This window comes from Scyliorhinus canicula, chromosome 4 (assembly GCF_902713615.1).
Source record: "Scyliorhinus canicula chromosome 4, sScyCan1.1, whole genome shotgun sequence".
NCBI lineage: Eukaryota > Metazoa > Chordata > Chondrichthyes > Carcharhiniformes > Scyliorhinidae > Scyliorhinus > Scyliorhinus canicula.
Window position 1 is genome coordinate 95,735,403 of NC_052149.1, and position 22,655 is coordinate 95,758,057.

Sequence of the window (22,655 nt, forward strand, 5' to 3'; positions counted from 1 at the left end):
TGGCGACTAGGGGCTTTTCACAGTAACTTTATTGAAGCCTACTCGTGACAAGCGATTTTCATTTCATTTCATTTCATAGAACCTTTACAGTGCAGGAGGAGGCCATTTGGTCCATTAAGTCTGCACTGGCTCTTTGAAAGAGCACTCTTAGTCATGGCCCCAATTCCCTGCTTTAACCCTGTAACCTTGCACATTATTTTTTTTCAGAGAGCAATTCCATTCACGTTTCAAAGCCTCGATCGAACCTGCCACCACCCTCTAAGGAAGTTTGTTCCGGACTCCAACCACCCTCTGGGTGAAAATTATTTTCCTTGCAACACTTCTGCTGCTTTTGCCAACTATTTTGAATCTGTGCCTCTCGTTCTCCATGCACGAGTGGGAACAGTTTCTCACTATTTACACTGCCCAAACCCCTCAGGATGTGTAAAGCTCAATCAAGTTGCTACCAAGCGCAGAGGCTTTGAACGTTTTGGGAGGAAAATATGATAATTTGTAATTTCTTGTCCAATATCTTCGTGAAAGGCGCTCTTCACAAATAGAAGTTACCTTAAATTAGCAATATGGAAAACCATCCTCCTTTTGAGGAACTTCAACATATGATCATGGATGGTGGCCCAAAAACTCCTCTTCCTTTGTAAAGAAGCAAATCTCCCTGAGAAGATTAATTGCTTTTTTGTTTTTCTATTGGCTCTGTGAATCCCACTGGTCATTCCTGAATAGGTTGTCATAACCTTCCTTCTGAAATAATTTTCCATCATCTTCTGTGCTCTTCCATTCGTATCCTGTGATCCAGGGTCCAAATTCTATAAGGGGCTAGTTGAATTTCTTTCTAAAATTGAGTCAAATGTCAGAGATGCACTTCAGCTATCACAGTTGATAATGACTGATCACTGCCTCAGTTTCTTGTTTCTCCAAACATAACATTATGTGAAATATTGTGAGATTAGTTTTAGCAGTGGGAGGCATTATCCACCCCACTCGGTGGAATCTATTGGAAGAATGAGTCCCAGTTGGTGATTTGGTGTTACTTCCAATCCTGGAATAAGCATCAAAGTATCCATTCGGTTCATATTTTATTGTGATAAAAGCAATAGATAGGCCACAGCCTTGAGCAACAACGAGTGCTAGTTGGGAATCTCTGTTACACTTGTCATTATGAAATCTTTGGCACTGCCCCAAGAGGTCCTTGTTGACATTTGGATGCAAAGGCAGCCTCATTTTCCACCTGCTTTCTTTTAATAAAAAAAAATCCTCAGCCTCCATGACGGGGTCTGCCAAGTAAAGATGCATGTGCAAGTTAGGAAGGCTGTTCTGGTAGGATTTTTACCTTCTCAAGAAGTAGCTTTCCAAAGTGTTGAGACCCACCAATATCAGCTGCATCAGTCAGCTATTGCTGCCAAAATAGCATGGGCCATGACCAATTTGCTTATTATCTTTCACCCCTTAATACCTAAAGAAGTATTTGTACCTTTGGGTTAGTATCGTAGATAGTACCATACAGGTGCTGGCGGTTAAATTGCACTCATTTTGTCATGTACAGCCTGAATTTGCCTGTTCCTGAGTTCTGTAGCAAGAGGATCCTCCTTGTAAGGCCGAGACTCAACATCTGTGGGAAACCTAGCTGACGTATGCCACTCCGAGCCTTCTGGGAAAGGGGTCTGACATCAAGTCGAAATAACAACTTGTAGGTTTGCCATATCTATGCCAGTTTACAATTGTGATTGGTAGAAAACCCTTTCTTTCCTGGATACTTTATTCCAGTAGAAGACTGGTGTATGACCAGGATTTGTGTGATTTATGGTGCCGAGGACACATTCCATTTGTTGCTTTGTTTTCTTTGTGCTTCATATTTGATTGTGCTGATCAGATGGAACTTATTTTGGGGCTACAGTTGCCAACAATACTCAGCTTTTCATTTGAACATTGCAAGGAGCAAACCAACCCATTGCAGTCTTGCCATGATCTGGATATCAATCAATTGCAGGTCTTTTGACAGAGTTTTTAAAGATACCAGGTTTGGTGGGAAGGTCAAACTTTCAGTTACCAATGGTGATGCAATTTGTTCCTGTTCGAACGTAGAATCCCAGCAGTGCAGAACGAAGTCATTCGGGCCATCGAGTCTGCACCGGCCCTCTGAAGGGCACCCTACCTAGGCCCATTCCCCATCACCCTACGTAACCTTTTGGACACTAAGGGGCAATTTATCTTGGCCAATTCACATAACCTGCACATCTTTGGACTGTGGGAGGAGACCAGAGCACCGGGAGGAAACCCCCACAGACACTGGGAGAACATGAAAACTCCACACAGTCACCCAAGATTGGAATCTAACCTGGGTCCCTGGCACTGTGAGGCAGCAGTGCTCACTATGCCACCGTGCCGCACCGATCAGGCAATGAAGCAGATGGTTTGATGATTTATCCTCCGCGGAGTGGGACACTGCAGTATATTCGTAGGCTAGAGAAATCAGAAATATGGTTATGTTTTACCTCGCAACAGGATTTCCCAAAATTCATGGCATTGACCATTTGGATATGTAAAGGAGTTGGATGAGTCAAGGAGCTTTAGTTGTAAATCGAGGAACTGGAGTGACCATTCTTACCGAGTGGAATGTCCAAATGACAGTAAGCCAGGGAAAGTCTACAATCTCCGTTCCATTTTTACTATGTGATTTGATTTTTCATCGTAGTTTGAAGAGACAGTTAAGACAGCAGTTCAGTATTTCCTCCATTTTCTTGTCAACTATGAGGATTCTGATTTTGAGGCAAATAATGAGCTGATATTTAAAAGTCAATTCATTCATAGCCAATGAGTATGTTGCCACAGGGACAGGTGTCTGTTTTATTTTCATTATTTTTTTATTTTTATTTTTTTCCCAATTAAGGGGCAATTTAGCGTGGCCAATTCACATATCCTGTGGGTCTTTGGGTTGTGGGCGTGAGACCCACGCAGACATGCGGAGAATGTGCAAACCCCACATGGACAGTGTCCCAGGGCGGGGTCAAACACGGGTCCTCGGTGCTGTGAGGCAGCAGTGCTAACCACTGTGCCACCGTGTTGCCCTAGGTTTCTGTTTAGGCTTTGCAATTTCTGAAAATAATTCTGTTTGCGATTTTAAAAAATAAATTTAGATTACCCAATTCATTTTTTCCAATTAAGTGGCAATTTAGTCTGTTCAATCCACCTACCTTGCACATCTTTGGGTTGTGGGGGCGAAACCCACGCAAACACGGGGAGAATGTGCCAACTCCACCAGGACAGTGACCCAGAGCCGGGATCGTACCTGGGACCTCGGCGCCGTGAGACTGTAGTGCTACCACCACGCCACCGTGCTGCCCGTGTTTGTGATGTTATACAACTGTTCGTCCCTGTTTATTCTGCATGCGGATTGCAATCTTGCGATAGCCTCCCCTGTAGGCGCCTCATCTGTCTCATCAGTTTGTCATGATTGAGAGGATTGTCATCAACTAATGTTGATCTGTAATGGTCCAATTGCATCCATACAGAGGAGTGTAAGTTGCCCGAATTGCAGTTGCACACATTTCTGCATCTATTTGAATGCAGAATCCCTCTGACTACAGCAGACCTCTGACCTCCTTGAACCAGCAGAGGGCAGCAGAGCAGAGCTACTGATCAGCTGTTCTGGGGAAATTTGCATACGTGCAGTGCGGTCAGCCTAAGTTGAAGGTGAATCTGCGAAGAAGACCCAAGGAGTTTGAGTAAAGGCAAGCAACCAGCAGAGGGCAGCAGAGCAGAGCTACTGATCAGCTGTTCTGGGGAAATTTGCATACGTGCAGTGCGGTCAGCCTAAGTTGAAGGTGAATCTGCGAAGAATCTGCGAAGAAGACCCAAGGAGTTTGAGTAAAGGCAAGCAACCAGCAGAGGGCAGCAGAGCAGAGCTACTGATCAGCTGTTCTGGGGAAATTTGCATACGTGCAGTGCGGTCAGCCTAAGTTGAAGGTGAATCTGCGAAGAATCTGCGAAGAAGACCCAAGGAGTTTGAGTAAAGGCAAGCAACCAGCAGAGGGCAGCAGAGCAGAGCTACTGATCAGCTGTTCTGGGGAAATTTGCATACGTGCAGTGCGGTCAGCCTAAGTTGAAGGTGGTTTGTGGAGGGGCTGTTGGCAAGTGACAGTTAAACCCGAAACACTTTGTGAGTGTTTCCCACCCTACCTCCTCCTCTAACCAACCCCCCCACCCCACGGTGGTTGGGAAGCGGGAGCAGGGGCCTGTCGTGAAGGTGAGTGAGTGCCTTTAAATTTGCTTACCTTTCAGCAGGATCAGGGTTTGAGGTAATATCAGGTAAGCTCTTCCTTTCTTTTTCTTTTTCTTGTTTTTTTTTTAATCTAGAGGGGATGTCAGGGAAGGCAGTACAATGCTCCTCCTGCAGAATGTTTGAGGTGAGGGACGCCGTCAGTGTCCCTGCTGATTTCATCTGTGGGAAGTGCACCCAACTCCAGCTCCTCAAAAACCGTGTTAGGGACCTGGAGCTTGAGCTGGATGAACTTCGGATCATTCGGGAGGCAGAGGGGGTCATAGATAGGAGCTTCAGGGAAGTAGTTACACCAAAGACTGGAGATAGATGGGTAACTGTAAGAGGGACTGGGAAGAAGCAGTCAGTGCAGGGACCCCCTGCGGTCGTTCCCCTGAGTAACAAGTATACCGTTTTGGATACTTGTGGGGGGGACGACTTACCAGGGGTAAGCCATGGGGTACGGGCCTCTGGCACGGAGTCTGTCCCTGTTGCTCAGAAGGGAAGGGGGGAAAGGAGTAGAACATTAGTAATTGGGGACTCAATAGTCAGGGGCACAGATAGGAGATTTTGTGGGAGCGAGAGAGACTCACGTTTGGTATGTTGCCTCCCAGGTGCAAGGGTACGTGATGTCTCGGATCGTGTTTTCCGGGTCCTTAAGGGGGAGGGGGAGCAGCCCCAAGTCGTAGTCCACATTGGCACTAACGACATAGGTAGGAAAGGGGACAAGGATGTCAGGCAGGCCTTTAGGGAGCTAGGATGGAAGCTCAGAGCGAGAACAAACAGAGTTGTTATCTCTGGGTTGTTGCCCGTGCCACGTGATAGTGAGATGAGGAATAGGGAGAGAGAGCAATTAAACACGTGGCTACAGGGATGGTGCAGGCGGGAGGGATTCAGATTTCTGGATAACTGGGGCTCTTTCTGGGGAAGGTGGGACCTCTATAGACAGGATGGTCTACATCTGAACCTGAGGGGCACCAATATCCTGGGGGGGAGATTTGTTAGTACTCTTTGGGGGGGTTTAAACTAATTCAGCAGGGGCATGGGAACCTGGATTGTAGTTTTGGGGTGCGAGAGATTGAGAGTAGAGAGGTCAGGAGCACAGTTTTGACTTCGCAGGAGGGCGGCAGTGTTCAGGTCTGTGGTTTGAAGTGTGTCTATTTCAATGCCAGGAGTATACGAAATAAGGTAGGGGAACTGGCAGCATGGGTTGTTACCTGGGACTTCGATGTTGTGGCCATTTCAGAGACATGGATCGAGCAGGGACAGGAATGGTTGTTGCAGGTTCCGGGGTTTAGGTGCTTTAGTAAGGTCAGAGAAGGGGGCAAAAGAGGGGGAGGTGTGGCGCTGCTAGTCAAGGACAGTATTACGGTGGTAGAAAGGATGCAAGATGGGGACTCTTCTTCCGAGGTAGTATGGGCTGAGGTTAGAAACAGGAAAGGAGAGGTCACCCTGTTGGGAGTTTTCTATAGGCCACCTAATAGTTCTAGAGATGTAGAGGAAAGGATGGCGAAGATGATTCTGGAAAAGAGCGAAAGTAACAGGGTAGTTGTTATGGGAGACTTTAACTTTCCTAATATTGACTGGAAAAGATACAGTTCGAGTACATTGGATGGGTCGTTCTTTGTACAATGTGTGCAGGAGGGTTTTCTGACACAATATGTTGACAGGCCAACAAGAGGTGAAGCCACTTTGGATTTGGTTTTGGGTAATGAACCAGGCCAGGTGTTAGATCTGGAGGTAGGTGAACACTTTGGAGACAGTGACCACAATTCGGTGACCTTTACGTTAGTGATGGAAAGGGATAAGTATACCCCGCAGAGCAAGAGTTATAGCTGGGGGAAGGGCAATTATGATGCCATTAGACATGACTTAGGATGTGTTGGTTGGAGAAGTAGGCTGCAAGGGTTGGGCACACTGGATATGTGGAGCTTGTTCAAGGAACAGCTATTGCATGTTCTTGATAAGTACGTACCAGTCAGGCAGGGAGGAAGGGGTCGAGCGAGGGAACCGTGGTTTACCAAAGAAGTGGAATCTCTTGTTAAGAGGAAGAAGGAGGCCTATGTGAAGATGAGGCGTGAAGTTTCAGTTGGGGCGCTTGATAGTTACAAGGAAGCGAGGAAGGATCTAAAGAGAGAGCTGAGACGAGCAAGGAGGGGACATGAGAAGTCTTTGGCAGGTAGGATCAAGGAAAACCCAAAAGCTTTCTATAGGTATGTCAGGAATAAAAGAATGACTAGGGTAAGAGTAGGACCAGTCAAGGACAGTGGTGGGAAGTTGTGTGTGGAGGCTGAGGAGATAAGCGAGATACTAAATGAATACTTTTCGTCAGTATTCACTCAAGAAAAAGATAATATTGTGGAGGAGAATGCTGAGACCCAGGCTATTAGAATAGATGGCATTGAGGTGCGTAGGGAAGAAGTGTTGGCAATTCTGGACAAGGTGAAAATAGATAAGTCCCCGGGGCCGGATGGGATTTATCCTAGGATTCTCTGGGAAGCCAGGGAAGAGATTGCTGAGCCTTTGGCTTTGATTTTTATGTCATCATTGGCTACAGGAATAGTGCCAGAGGACTGGAGGATAGCAAATGTGGTCCCTTTGTTCAAGAAGGGGAGTAGAGATAACCCCGGTAACTATAGGCCGGTGAGCCTAACGTCTGTGGTGGGTAAAGTCTTGGAGAGGATTATAAAAGATACGATTTATAATCATCTAGATAGGAATAATATGATTAGGGATAGTCAGCATGGTTTTGTGAAGGGTAGGTCATGCCTCACAAACCTTATCGAGTTCTTTGAGAAGGTGACTGAACAGGTAGACGAGGGTAGAGCAGTTGATGTGGTGTATATGGATTTCAGTAAAGCGTTTGATAAGGTTCCCCACGGTCGGCTATTGCAGAAAATACGGAGGCTGGGGATTGAGGGTGATTTAGAGATGTGGATCAGAAATTGGCTAGTTGAAAGAAGACAGAGAGTGGTAGTTGATGGGAAATGTTCAGAATGGAGTTCAGTTACGAGTGGCGTACCACAAGGATCTGTTCTGGGGCCGTTGCTGTTTGTCATTTTTATAAATGACCTAGAGGAGGGCGCAGAAGGATGGGTGAGTAAATTTGCAGACGACACTAAAGTCGGTGGAGTTGTAGACAGTGCGGAAGGATGTTGCAGGTTACAGAGGGACATAGATAAGCTGCAGAGCTGGGCTGAGAGGTGGCAAATGGAGTTTAATGTGGAGAAGTGTGAGGTGATTCACTTTGGAAAGAATAACAGGAATGCGGAATATTTGGCTAATGGTAAAATTCTTGGTAGTGTGGATGAGCAGAGGGATCTCGGTGTCCATGTACATAGATCCCTGAAAGTTGCCACCCAGGTTGATAGGGTTGTGAAGAAGGCCTATGGTGTGTTGGCCTTTATTGGTAGAGGGATTGAGTTCCGGAGCCATGAGGTCATGATGCAGCTGTACCAAACTCTGGTACGGCCGCATTTGGAGTATTGCGTACAGTTCTGGTCGCCTCATTATAGGAAGGACGTGGAAGCTTTGGAACGGGTGCAGAGGAGATTTACCAGGATGTTGCCTGGTATGGAGGGAAAATCTTATGAGGAAAGGTTGATGGACTTGAGGTTGTTTTCGTTAGAGAGAAGAAGGTTAAGAGGTGACTTAATAGAGGCATACAAAATGATCAGAGGGTTAGATAGGGTGGACAGCGAGAGCCTTCTCCCGCGGATGGAGGTGGCTAGCACGAGGGGACATAGCCTTAAATTGAGGGGTAATAGATATAGGACAGAGGTCAGAGGTGGGTTTTTTACGCAAAGAGTGGTGAGGCCGTGGAATGCCCTACCTGCAACAGTAGTGAACTCGCCAACATTGAGGGCATTTAAAAATTTATTGGATAAGCATATGGATGATAAGGGCATAGTGTAGGTTAGATGGCCTTTAGTTTTTTTTTTTCCATGTCGGTGCAACATCGAGGGCCGAAGGGCCTGTACTGCGCTGTATCGTTCTATGTTCTATGTTCTATGTTCTACATGATTACAAAGGGAGTGATTATTCGTCCTCTGATTATTCTTTGTTGGGTTGTTTCCGTAAAGTTTCCCACCACAAGAGTATGAAACAATACGTTTGTCTCATATTATTGTGTTTGCCAAGGAAACTGGATTTATTAACACCTGAATCAACTGATGGAGTGCTTCCATCAGTTCATGATCTGAACTTGATTTTGATTTCAAGTCATAGAATTTTCCGTGTTTCATCTGAAAGGTTCTCTTAGGAATCTCTCTCCTTGTATCCATTTCATCAAAAGGACTGTTTCCAGTTTTGCTTCATTTCTTCTAACCTCCCCTCAGAAGCAAAATTCATAATCTGGAGTGTTTTTATTTAGGTTTCTGTGAACTAAGATGAATTGCATGAGTGACCGTTGTTCAGGTGATGGTGACTTTTGTGTCTGCAGTCGAAAGTACTGTTCTTTTGATTTGTTGGCCAAAGCTGATTTTAAAAATAAATGCTAGTTGATCATTTCAAATATGCCTCATCTAATCTGAAGGAGTCACAATCACCTTCCAAGTTACTGATCTCTGGACTCTTCAGTGTGTAGTGGGCTTTTTGGATGAAGGAAAGTGTTGGATTACCTACTTTAAAGGATTATTTTCTCTCTCCTGAAGGAAATATCTCCATGTACCAACATCTTTCAATCTTTATAGGGAGTTTATTGTCAGCAGTTGTAATATGTATGCTACGCTTTGTTTGAATTTCTGTTGTTGCCTTGTTCAAACAAAAAACTAATTTGCCAGTGCCTTTTCCCATGAAAAAAATGTAGTGTCATGTGGGTATCATCCCACTACCTTGGAGGTATTGATTTAAAAAAACTAAAGACTATAGCTACAGCAATTATTCCCTTGTGAAACTGGGTGTAACATGCATGTTTACTGATTCCTCTAAATATATTTAAACCTTACACTTCAGGAGAAAGTTTAAGAATTAGACAATTCACTGGTGAAATAGATTTTGTGAACCCACTCCATCATTTTAAAATGTTGCAGACAAATGCTGCTGTGCTAATGTAAAGCAAATCTCCAGCTGAACTCAGCAATGACTGAAATTGTGTATTAAATGTCCTGACGTACAGCATAAACCTTACTTTTGCTAAGGCTGGTAACTGAGAGCTATTTACTCCTGGAGTACTTGAGATCAACAGAGCTTGGGCTTTAAAGGGTAGCTTGGGTTCCATGTGCAGTATTTAATAAAATTAAGGTGGTGGACAGTGCCTTTTAATTAGCATGAGATCTAGCTCAGGAGCTGATGCAGCGCCTCATTGATTGATGTAAGTAACCTCATCTACCCTGTCAGGGGAGTCCCAGTCGTCAGCTGAACTAGCCTGTCCCTGAAGTGGTGCAAACAATTTTTGTCTGAACTGTTTTTGAGTCTATAGACCTGCTGGCTGCATGAATTTAAAAGAGCATTGAGCTTTTTAAAAAAAAAACATCCCGCCTCCCTGAGGGATGCCTGTACCAGTTGGGAAGCGAGTAGAAAGCTTGAAGAAAAAGAGAGGAATTCTAAACAGTGGTGATCAGGTTTTAAACTGATCTTTATTGCTAAAATAATTTATTTTGTGGTGGGTGATATTCACAGAACACTTGTTTTTGTTGGGCAATATTCATAGTTCATATAGAAAAGGACCAGCTACTTAACAATTAACTTGATTTGCATCTGTCTATTTAATTACTGAATTATCAATTCACTACTGAGCTCGTAAATGTTTTTTTTTTAATTTAGAAAACGGTGCATTTTCTTAATAAATTAATTTCATTCAGCTTTTTAGTATTAATTACTGAAATCCAGTAATTTTTTTAATGTTTGTATAGGCACTATAATAGATTATGTGAGCTGTATTTATAGTCTGCTGTCAAATGAATTCTAAATTCTAAACTGAAAAGTGGCCTCACATTTATTATAAATCTGAGTAAAATATACATGGACCGATAAAACCAGTGTAATGTAACAAATTTGAAACTTGAAAGACAAAGCAGAATGCAAAGCAGTTAAGTGCTGAAGGGAGGAAGTTGTACAGTAGGGAAGCCCAGGTGTCCTTGATAAACCACTTTGTTTGCTGGAACATGTACTCTTCACTGGCCTATTCCTGTCAAAGACCAAAGAATAAGATTTGGGTTTCATTTAAGCATGGCATCATCTTTGCAAATAAAGCTCCCGTTTTCATTAAGTTTATTCTGCTTTCAACTGCGAGTTGTCCAGGAATGAGAACTCACGGAGTCCTTGATTACATTAAGATTCATCTTTGAAAAAGCTCAATGATTCCCCCACTTTTACTTGCAAAAAAAACAAAAACATTTTTAAACAATTGTGGAGGGTAAAACCTTGCATTGACATGCTTCAATGTCATTACAAATTCCTGTACGTTTTATAGAAAGATATAAAATAGCTTATTTTGGATGTTTTACCAATTTTCTGAATGAATTGGTTGCTGTTATTGATCAGATTGTGTTTTATTATTGTATCACTTCACTGTTAGTTTTATAAAAGTCTAGATTTACTGAAACATAACACATGAGATGAACTGCTTCCCTCAAAACATGTGGCATATGTATTTTCTTTGCGATTTGAGTAAACCCACTGAGCCTTTTTAGTGTAAATGAGGATAGTGCATTTATTTTACACTTTGGCATAATTTTATTGCCACCATTTAATATTTTTCCCAATTTGCATTGGCAGCACATGTTGCGTCTGAAGCTCTTGTGTTGACTAAAAACTGGTGGCTAGTCTGTGATGCATGTATCAGCAGACATGGCTTACCCATATGGTGCAGCGCTGCTTGTAAAATCCATATGGTCCTGTTGAAGGGGATCCCAGTGGGGATGAGAGGGGGTGTTAATGCCCTTTAGGCCAAGCTATTCCCTCCTGGTGCTCCTTTACCATTGTCAGTGCAGCCTGCTGAAGCATAAATTTGATTTGTGTTAATAATCAATGAAGTTCATTGTGGTTGATTATTTCAATACAGAAACAACTATTTGGGTATGGTTTTAATTTAGAAGGCTATTCTCAGACTTTTTGTGGTCGATACAGTAGTGATTCAGATCCAAGTCTTGGATGAGCTTAACATTTTTATTATTCTTCACAGGAAGTGCTGCAGACTGTGCCGAAGTTTTGCTTTCCTTTTGATGTTGAAAGGTACAGTATTGCGTGATAAACCAATCATTTTACATTTGACCCTCAGCTTTGAATCTTGAACAAAAACTTCCTAAAAACCTGGCAAGGAGAAGTAAATATGAGATTTTTTGGAAAACAGCAGACTGTGAGTACATGTGCCAGTTGATAGCTGGAGAACTGGACATGTACTTCAATAAAAAAAAATACATTGATATATCTTTTATATTGAGAGACCTTATCTGCAGTTAATGATGTGTTGGTGCCTTTTTAGCTGCAGCAGCAGCTTTTGAAAATCTAAGCCCCAGCATTGACCTTTTAACCGACTACATCCTCTTGTGTCTTCACACTTGAGTCTTCCAGTTTATTGTGAATATTTTTGTAAGCCTTTTGGAATGAGCTTTTGCTCTTTGTTGGGGTGGGTTTTAAATGTGCTTGGCTGAGGGTTCATGATTTGTTTGAGAAAACTAGGCTCCATTGCTGCCATCCAGTGGCGTGCTTACTGATTAGAATTGGCTTTTAGAAGAAGCAAATTCACTACTGTTGCCAAATATGAACAGCCTTTGACTAAACTGTGGTGATTTCCTTTATCAACTTGTAAAGGAACTTCCGGGATTTTTTTTGCACTATTCATTTAACGCACTTTAGCTGTTTGTCTTCTGATTTTGCTCTTATTTTATCCTCTTGTGCACACTGTCCTTAAGCAGCAACATTTGTTTGAATATATGTGAACAACAGTGCTCTTCCTTTTTAAAAAAAGAAAGCATTATATTTTCTTGAAATCATTATTATGCAACTAAATGATTATTGAGAGATCAGTGTGCATTGATTGCATAGGCTTATTTTTGTGCACACCAGACTCAAGTTCTTTGTGTGGTTTTGAAAATATAGAAGTTGACGCAATGAATTAAAATCAAATGTTCATCCGGAACGTTTGAGAACATTTTGTTCAGGTATGGAGAAACCCAAATATGGACAAGCATAATTCCATCACGCATAAATTATATAATGGGCACAATTCCCCCCCCCTCCCCCCACCCCACGCCGGGTGGGAGAATCACGGGAGCACTGGACGAGTCCCGCCACGCCTACCCGGCACCCGCACGCGATTCTTCCACTCCCCTCCCAAACCGGCGCCCCGGGATTTACGGCTGGCCGCTCGGAGAATCGCCGCTCGCCATTTGTAACGGGCGAGCGGCGATTCTCCGGCCCAGAAGGGCCGAGTGGCCTGCCCAATATGACGTGCTCCCGCCGGCGCTGACCACACCTAGTCGCTGCCGATGTGAACAGCGTGGGAACGCGGGGGGGGGGGGGGGGGGGGGGGGGGCCTATGGGGGGGGGGGATCCAGCACCGGGGGGGGGCGCTCAAAAGGGGTCTGGCCCGCGATCGGTGCCCACCGATCGGCAGGCCGCCCTCTCTGAAGGAGGCACTCCTTTCCTCTGCCGCCCCGCAATATCACTCCGACATTTCTTGCGGGGCACCCACAGGGAGGACGGCAACCGCGCATGCGCGGTTTACGCGGCGCCACTCCTAGCCCCCTGGGGGTGGGAAATAGGGGGTGAGAAGCAGCCTCCGATGCTGGAGTGAAACACTCCGGCGTCGGCACTTAGTCTCCCGATGGGAGAATCTCACCCCATGTGTTTAGAGGCACTTCATTCTGTTAAATTGAAAACGAAGTGTCAAACTTTTGTTAATATTAAAGATTGCGCACCTATTTAAAATTCAAAGCATAGGTAAGCTTGACAAGTTCTAATATTCATCATTGTATCAAGAATTATAAAGTGAAAGTTCAGATCATTTTCTGCCTCGTTCTGTCACAGGTGGTTCACGTTGCGCACAAGACACCAATATTTTTGATGCATATTGTAATCTTTACTTTAAGCTTTCACCAAGGCCAAAACAACACTTCATTAAAAAATATCTTAAAACAGTGTGACTCTCCATTTAATAATTGCACCCTTACTCCTCTTCTGTCTTTATCTTATTGAAACGCGTGCTTATCTTGTCTGCCAATCCACAGTTCTGATGAAGGCTGCACAAATAGAAAGCCAACAACCTGCCTCCTCTTTACAGCTGCTAGCCGACCTGATTATATCTTGCATTTTCTGTTTCTGTTTTGAAGATTCCAGCATTTGTTGTTTTAATTGAGCTATCCCTTTTTTAATAAATGTTTTTATTGGGTTTTTTTGAACAAGGTATAATTACCGTTATATACACAGAATAAGAAACACATATATATACACACATATTTAGAGGAGAAGGGCACACCCCAACATAAAACAAAATACAATAACACATGAAATGGAATAACTGGTGGGGTATTGTGCACCAGCTCGACAGCGGAGGCTCTGTACATCTGGCAAAATTACCCACATCACATAAGTAGGCGACTGCCTGCTGGGGGGGGGGGGGGGCAAGCACACCTTTGGGTGCCGGGGAGAAAATCACAGTGTGCGATATTTGGCTGTGCTGTGTGTTGCTGTCGCCCGCCCTTCCCGGACGGGTCTCGATGCCATCCCACGCTCGCCCCCGCTTCTGCCGCTTCTCCCGTCCTCCATCTCCAGTTTCCTCAATCCCCGCTCCTGGAGATGTCATGCACGTTTTGCCATCCCGTGTCCTCCCTCCGGCTCCCGCTTCCCTGCCCCCTGCGGGCCCTCCTCTCACCCCCCCCCCCCCCCCCCCCCCCCCACGGTTCGCCTCCCTCTCCCCAGGTTTAGCTGTCTCTCCCCCCCCCCCCCGGCGGGTCGCCCCTCCCTCCTCAGGTTTAGCCGTCCCCCCCCCCCAGTCCATCTCTCCCCTCCATGGCCCGGCTACCTTCCCCCGACTCCAGACCATTTTTCCCTGATTCTTGGCCACCCGGCTATTCTTCGTCTTGTTCGTTGGCCACAAACAGGTCCCGGAACAGTTGCAAGAATGGCTCCCACGTTCTGTGGAAGCCGTCGTCTGACCCTCGGATGGCGAATTTGATTTTCTCCATTTGGAGAGATTCTGAGAGGTCGGACAGCCAGTCTGCAGCTCTGGGTGGTGCTGCTGACCGCCAGCCAAACAGGATTCTATGGCGGGTGATCAGGGAGGCAAAGGCAAGAGCATCCGGCTTCCTCCGCAGGAATAGATCTGGCTGGTCTGAAACCCCGAAGACCGCCACTATCGGGCATGGATCCACTCTCACCCCCACCACTTTGGACATAGCCTCGAAGAAGGCTGTTCAGTACTCCACAAGTCTGGGGCAAGACCAGAACATGTGGGCGTGGTTGGCCGGGCCTCTTTGGCACTGTTCACATCTGTCCTCCACCTCCGGGAAGAACCTACTCATATGGGTTCTTGTTAAGTGGGCTCTATGTACCACATAGAGTACATGCGTCAGGCTGAGCCTTGCGCACGTGGCGGTGGAGTTGACCTTATGCAGTGCCTCGCTCCAGAGTCCCCACCCTATCTCAATCCCCAGGTCCTCCTCCCATTTCTTTCTTGTTGCGTCCAGTACGTTGTCGGCCCTTTCTACCAGTCGGTCATACATGTCGCTACAGTTCCCTTTATCTAGGATACTTGCGTCTAGTAGGTCTTCCAGTAGTGTGTCTGTCGTGGAGGTTATGGGTATGTCCTTGTCTCCTTTCGTAAGAAGTTTTTGAGCTGCATATACCGTAGCTCGTTCCCCCTGGCTAGCCGAAATTTCTCTGTCAGTTCGTCCAGTGTAGCGATCCTGCCGTCCGTGTATAGGTCCCTGACTGTCAGTGTCCCTCCGTCCTGCCTCCACCTTTTGAAGGTGGCGTCAGTCAGTGCTGGTGAACCTATGGTTGTTGCAGATGGGACCCCGTCCGACATTTTGGTCAGGCCAAATTGCTGCCGCAAGTTGGTTCCAGGATTGGAGGGTGGCTGTCACCACTAGGCTGCTGGAGTGTTTTTTGGGTGGGGATGGGAGTGCTGCCGTGGCGAGGGCCCGGATGGAGGTCCTCATGCAGGAGGCCTCCTCCACACGCTCCCACTTGGCCTCTGGCCCCTGGATCCATCCCCTTACTCGCTCGGCTGTTGCCGCCCAGTGGTAGAATTGTAGGTTTGGGAGGGCCAGCCCCCCCCTCGATTTTGTTTTTTGTAGGGAGCTATCCTTTTTAATAATATTTCAGTTTCGTCTGCCACAACCATCGCAGTTTGACGTTTTGCGCTGCAGTTTTATTTCCTTTCAGACTGTTGACAACTCTGACAATGAAGATTTTATTTGCCAATTAATATTGCACATGGTTATTTTCAGGGTTTCACAGAGTCAAGTGGGGCAGCACTTCACTTTTGTGCTTACTGACATTGAAAGCAAACAGAGGTTCGGTTTCTGTCGCTTGACCTCAGGATGTAAAGTCTGCATCTGTATCCTCAGGTATGTGGAATTAAGTTGAATTGCATGTCGCATGTTTAAGATAAGCAGAAGTTATTGGAGTACAATTAATGGGCGTGATTTACCGACCAATCCACCGCGTGTTTTCCGGCGGCAGAGGCGGCCCACCAGCGTGATTTACCGGTCCCGCCATTATCAATGGGATTTCTCGTTGACTGCACCCCTCGTTGCCGGGATACCCGTGTGCCAGCATGGAACCGGAATTTGCTGCCACCGTGAACAGCCGATAAATCACGCCCAATGTACCAAATGTTGCAGGAAATTGCATGTCTCATCCACTACCACTGAGTTTGCGAGATTTTGGCGAATCAGAGGCATTAAGGGTACCACAAAAAGCTTAGGGCATGTGGAGTTAGGTTGCAGATCAGTCATGATCTCATTGAGCAGGCTTGAAGGAATAAATGTTCTTTTTCTATGTTCCTGATCATGAACCCACTACCTTTATTCCAATTTTCTTTTCATCAATTGCTGTGTCCAATTGTTTCTGCTGGATTTTGTTCGAATTGTCCTGTATTCGGGCTCTCAAGTGTTTTCTTTATCCTTTCACTGCCCCTGATATCAGACCGCTTGTACAACGTCCAGACTTGGATGAGTCCTAGTTTTCTCTGAATGAACCTTGGTAAGGTGGAAGCCATCTTGTTTAGCTTTTGCTGAAACTATATTTCCAAGTCACTGATTCTATACTGCACCCTAACCACTGTCTCAGGGTAACCCAGGCTGTTCGTGTTCTATTTGAACCTGACTTGAGCTTTCAACCCCATATCTTTTCCATTTCAAGCACCACCTATTTTTCACCATGGTAACATTTTTTTTCATAGAATTTACAGTGCAGAAGGAGGCCATTTGGCCCATCGAGTCTGCACCAGCTCTTGGAAAGAGCACCCTACCCAAGGTCAACACCTCCACCCTATTCCATAACCTAGTAACCCCACCCAACACTAAGGGCAATTTTGGACACTAAGGGCAATTTGTCATGGCCAATCCACCTAACCTGCACATCTTTGGACTGTGGGAGGAAACCGGAGCACCCGGAGGAAACCCACACACACACGGGGAGGATGTGCAGACTCCGCACAGACAGTGACCCAAGCTGGAATCGAACCTGGGACCCTGGAGCTGTGAAGCAATTGTGCTATCCACAATGCTACCGTGCTGCCCTCTGCCCCTAACTCAGTCGATCTGTTGCCAAAACCTTCATCCAAGCACTTGTCGGCTCTGCTGGCAGACCATCCATCTTTCACCCTTTCACCCTCTGCCAAAACGTGGCTCATTTGCCGTCCCATAAACGATTCGGCTCACCTATCATTTATTTTCTTGATGACTGCATTCAAGTTCCTGTACCCAAAAGTTATGAAATTTAAAAATTCTCATTCCTTTTATTGTCCGGAAATTATCAGACAGTTCGGCCAGTTTATTATTAAAAGGTTTTCCCCAGCTGAGCTTATTTGGAGATGAACAAAGGACAAAAACAGGTTCACGATTCAACCCAAATTTATTCACAAGTACAATAAAGCAGTTGCTATCCCAATTATCTTTATATTATTTGCCTAAGATTCTAATACTACCTGTGCCAGTGAAGTCGACCGAACTGCAGGTCCAATTCTCTGAGTCTCCACTTTCTCGGGGTCCTCATCTGCAAAGGCGGTTCTCGCATGCCTCTTCCTCTTGTCTCTGGTTCTCCACCGAGTCTTGTCCGTGGTCTTCGTGTCGAGTATTCATTGAGGAGGGCCTCTGGATGTCCGTGCTTAACCCTGTCTTCACACCCTTCCAGAAGATTCTCTGGCCGTCAGCCAATAAGGTCACTGGGAGGGGTTGCAACACCCAATTGGATTGCCGATTCCATCACTGCATGATACCAAGAACTGCTCCCAGGGATCCATCTTCAGGTGCATTGTCCGCATGTAACCATATCCCATATAAGATTACGAAGAGAATCTGAGGTGCCAGAAAGTCTGACCGCATCTGGGGAATACACAAAAATCTACCGTATCTGAATAGGGCTGATTATCTCTGATCTCCGTTTGCAGGACAATCCAGCCTTTTCCTAGTTTGCCCGTCTCTGACCAGTGTATTTGAACTTGGCTTGTTTAAATTCCCATCAAGCCTGGCTGCTGGCTGCGGTTTAATTTAAAATGTCCAATTCTGTGTAGGGCCTACAATGGTGTTTAAATAGGGCGCTGGGACCTAAAAACCTGCCAGCTAGCGGCAGGCAGCCGCTGTGGCCTTCCAGGTGACACAGAGAGGAACCCGGCTGTGCATAATTAATAAACTTCCAAATGCAAACTCTACCGTGGGATCCTACCATTCTGGCCAGCAAGGAAGGCGCCAGCGGCGCCACCTGGCACCGCACTTCGCCTCAAAAAACGAAGAATTGCGTACTTGTGTTTTTTTTTCACCCAGAGGGTTGTCGGGGTCTGGAACTCACTGCCTGAAAGGATAACAGAGGCAGAAAGCCTCAAGTCATTTAAAAGGTACCTGGATATGCACTTCAATTGCCGAAACGTGCGGGGCCATAGACCAAATACTGCAAAATGTGATTAGGCTAGGGGGCATGTTTTTCAGCTGGCACAGGCACGATGAGCCAAGTGACCTCTTTCTGTGCTGTAAACCTTTTATAATTCTATGTTTCCATGTTGGCTGTGCTTGCAGACCTCATACTTGGGAATTGCTTCCTTAAAGCTCTTGGACCAAGCTTTTTGTTCAGCCCTTTTAATATTTCCTTCTTTGGCTCAGGATTCATATTTTTGTTTGCACCCCTTGGGAGCAGCATGGGATTTTTTCTAAATCAGAGGCATTATAAAAATGCAAATTGTTGGTCAGAATCTTTGAATTATTAATAGGAGAAAATCTGTCTCCCAATGCTGTCGACCAACATCTGGAACAGAAACGATAAGTTAACCTCTTGGCTGCAGAGTCTTCAACTTCCCTTGGACAAGACTCAAAATGCTCACTTATCTCTTATTAGACTGAGCACCATTGTATTTCCAACATTCTTTTTACTTGGGAGCGTGCAGCTTGCCAAATTGCAGTTTTTCATAAATTCAAACAAAATTAGAAGTTCAGTTTCTAGGCACAAATGGCAAGCTATACTGTTTGCGAGATATATTTTTGCGCCTTTTTATTTTGGATATCTTTGCCTTCTCTGTTAATTCCATTGCTGCATATGATCAACTGTCTTGGGTTGTGGTTGCCATTATTGCCATAACAAGGAGTCTTTCCGAGAATAAAAGATTTGTTGTGATTGGTAATGCAAATTTAGATTTGCATCTGCTTTAACAACAGCAATTCAGAAGAGGTGGCAAAAATACATCTGTTGACTGACTGGCTGAAGCCAATTTGATCCACCTAAAACGATAGTTAAGTGTCACAACTCCTCACAGGGCCCTCCAAATTCCTGAAAGTCTTTTCGACTATATATTTCTCCGAATATTGTTAATTGCTGGAGAGATTCCCTTCAGGTTAAATGCTGAAAATCTATACAGAGGTGCATTGGACTTTGTTGGGTACTATTTTAAACCCCACTACTGGTTGTTTGACTACCAAAACGAATGTAGCAAAATTGTCACATTTTCAGTCACAAATTGAAGTGCCGCAATCACTTCTCTCCTTGGCTTGTGTATGGGCTATTACTTTTTTTAAACAAATATTTTTATTCTCCATTTTCACATTTTCCTTCAAAATTTACAGCCCCCCCCCCCCTCCCCAACAAGCAGTAAACAGTAACAAATACAAAGTCAATACCCTTAAAATCAACAACGATCCCTCCCTCCCACCACCCCAACCAACGGCCCACCAGTCAATATATGCATCAATTAAAACAAACCCTCCTACGGTGGAAAAGAAAATGAAGGACAAAAAGAAAAAGGAGTCCGCAATCGCCCATGGTCACCATTAACCTATGGAGTTCCCGCCCCCAAACCCCCCCCCCCCCCCCCCCCCCCCCCCCGACACTCAATGCCAATCAGCCTCCGAAAGAGTATCGTAAATGCCATCAAGGGTTGTAAACCCCACCCCATCCCAACTCCTCCCCTCCACTTCCTCTTGTAAAACTCCTCCCCCCAACCTCGGTTCCTTCCCCCCAACTTTCCACCCCGGCTAGACTCATCGGACCCAGTTCTGCCAGGCTCCGATGGCCGCAGCCCGTCCCCCCCACCTCACCCCTGTTTACTGGCCGGCTTAAACCGGCCACCGTGGAGGCCCCCGCCGGGTCTCATTCCCCCTTCTCCGGCCCCAGGAAAGCCCAGAAGTCCCCTTGGAGCACACAAAACCCAGCATACACACCCACACCCCAAAGAACCCTCATTACAACTGAAAGTCCCATTTCTTCCCTTGTCCAAATATACACAACGTTGGCTCCTGTAGCCCATACACCCGCACGCAGTGAGACAAAAAAGAAAAAATACAGTCATGAGGCTACATCGGTACATGACCATTTCACAATTCTGACACAGTCCTACCTTTGCAAACTCCACCGCTGCGTCTGCCATCGCAAAATAAAAGTCCTTGAACTTGTAGGTAACCCTCAGCTTCACTGGATATACAATGCCGCACTGCACCTTGCTAATGTACAGTGCCCTCTTCACCCGGTTGATGGCAGCCCGCCTCCTCGCCAGCTCCACGGTAAAGTCCTGGTATATGTGTATACCAGCTCCAGCCCACTGCACCACCCGCTTCTGCTTAGACCAGCACAGGAGCTTCTCCTTTACACTGTACCTACGGAAGCACAGAGTCACTACTCTTGGCGGCTCACTTGCCTTTGGTACAGGCCTCCACGACCGATGAGCCCGATACAGTTCATATCGAGAGGCCCACAATTGTTCACAATTTACATAGATGATTTGGTGTTGGGGACCAAGTGCAATGTGTCCAAGTTTGCAGACGACACTAAAATGAGTGGTAAAGCAAAAAGTGCAGAGGATACCGGAAGTCTGCAGAGGGATTTGGATAGGTTAAGTGAATGGGCTAGGGTCTGGCAGATGGTATACAACGTTGACAAATGTGCGATAATCCATTTTGGTAGGAATAACAGCAAAAGGGATTATTATTTAAATGATAAAATATTAAAACATGCTGCTGTGCAGAGAGACCCGGGTGTGCTGGTGCATGAGTTGCAAAAAGTTAGTTAACAGGTGATTAAGAAAGTAAATGGAATTTTGTCCTTCATTGTTAGAGGGATGGAGTTTAAGACTAGGGAGGTTATGCTGCAATTGTAGAAGGTATTAGTGAGGCCACACCTGGAGTATTGTGTTCAGTTTTGGTCTCCTTACCTGAGAAAGGACTAGCGCTGGAGGGTGTGCAGAGGAGATTCACTAGGTTAATCCCAGATCTGAAGGGGTTGGATTACGAGGAGAGGTTGAGTAGTCTGGGACTGTACTCGTTGGAATTTAGAAGGATGAGGGGGAAAATATATAAAATTATGAAGGGAATAGATAGGATAGATGCGGGCAGGTTGCTTCCACTGGCAGGTGAAAGCAAAACTAGGGGGCATAGCTTCAAAATAAGGGGAAGTAGATTTAGGACTGAGTATAGGAGGAACTTCTTCACCCAAAGGGTTGTGAATCTATGGAATTCCTTGCCCAGTGAAGCAGTTGAAGCTCCTTCATTAAATTTTTTTAAAGATAGAGATAGATAGTTTTTTGAAGAATAAAAGGATTAAGGGTTATGGTGTTCGGGCCGGAAAGTGGAGCTGAGTCCACAAAAAATCAGCCATGATCTCATTGAATGGCGGAGCAGGCTCGAGGGGCCAGATGGCCTACTCCTGCTCCTAGTTCTTCTGGATCATCCCCCTCCCCCAATAGCTTCGCCAACATCGTGGCAAAATACTCAAGTCGGCCTCGACAGCCCCATAATCCTCAAATTCTGTAGCCTGGACCTGTTTTCCAGGTCTTCCATTTTGCCTTGCAGATCCTTGTTGATCTCCATTACCTTCCGCATCTCCTTCCACATCGAGGTAAGTTGATCACTGTGCTGCAATAAAGTCTCTTCCACTTCCTTCAGTGCCTCGTCTTGCTCCCGCACCTCCGCCACTGCGCTCACCACCGCTGTCCTCACCGGGGTAATCGCCTCCTCCACCAGCACTTTCAAAACCGCCCCCATCTCCTTCCTCATTGTCTCCATGTGTTTTGTGAACTGCCTTTCGACTTCCACGGCCATCACCTTAGTTAGTTATTCAGCCGTAAGCAATGCGGCCTCCCCTGGTGCTCCAGCCTCCGTTTTCTTTACCGACCCCGCGGTGACCTTTCCACTCCCCGACGGACTTTCAGATACATTTTTCACGGCCATTTTTTTACTGATCCACTACATTTCTCTTCCCTGTGCTTTCTCCCGACTTTTATTGCCTTTGCTGCCCCTAGAACCGGGCGTTAACCCTCGACAATGCCGTTCCCGAACGGGAGCCCTCCAACGTGCGGCTGCCTCCTGCCCACCATCACCGGAAGTCCCGTGTATGGGCTATTATTTAAATGTGTGATTTCGATCTTCATAAGACAAACCCCTTATCTCTGGAATCAAGCTAATGAAGCTCCTCTGAACTTAATGCAACTACATCCCTGTGGTGAATGTGATTCACACCGGATTATAATCTACATGTGTCTATATTGTAAGTGCAGTTGCACTGTCTGACCACCAGGGGAAGTAGCTCTGGGAATGCTCGCGAATTGTACTGGGCTTCTCCCTTGGTTCCGTCCAGGACTCCTCCCCCTGGAGCTGCTGTATAAAGATCAGTGCCACATGGTCAGCCGGCCAGTTCACCGAAAGTTCAATGGCTAACCGACTGGCTCTGTTGTGCGTATATTAAAACCGCTATTCTAATCCTACAAGCACGTGTCCGTAGAATTGTTGGTTCCAACAATTTAATATACTCAGGAAACAGT

General features: G+C 45.7%; 1 protein-coding gene across 3 annotated transcripts in view; it reads left to right on the forward strand.

The window, feature by feature from the left end:
• dennd1b (DENN/MADD domain containing 1B) overlaps window positions 1–22,655 on the forward strand; it is a 393,500-nt gene that overhangs the window by 149,615 nt on the left and 221,230 nt on the right. For 2 of the 3 annotated variants that reach the window (XM_038794858.1, XM_038794860.1), the window contains exons 4-5: window positions 11,376–11,425; window positions 15,646–15,765. The exons of the other annotated variant lie outside the window; for it this stretch is intronic. In XM_038794858.1, coding sequence (XP_038650786.1) covers window positions 11,376–11,425; window positions 15,646–15,765 — 170 coding nt within the window. The remainder of the gene's footprint in view (window positions 1–11,375; window positions 11,426–15,645; window positions 15,766–22,655) is intronic. 3 annotated transcript variants of the gene reach the window in all.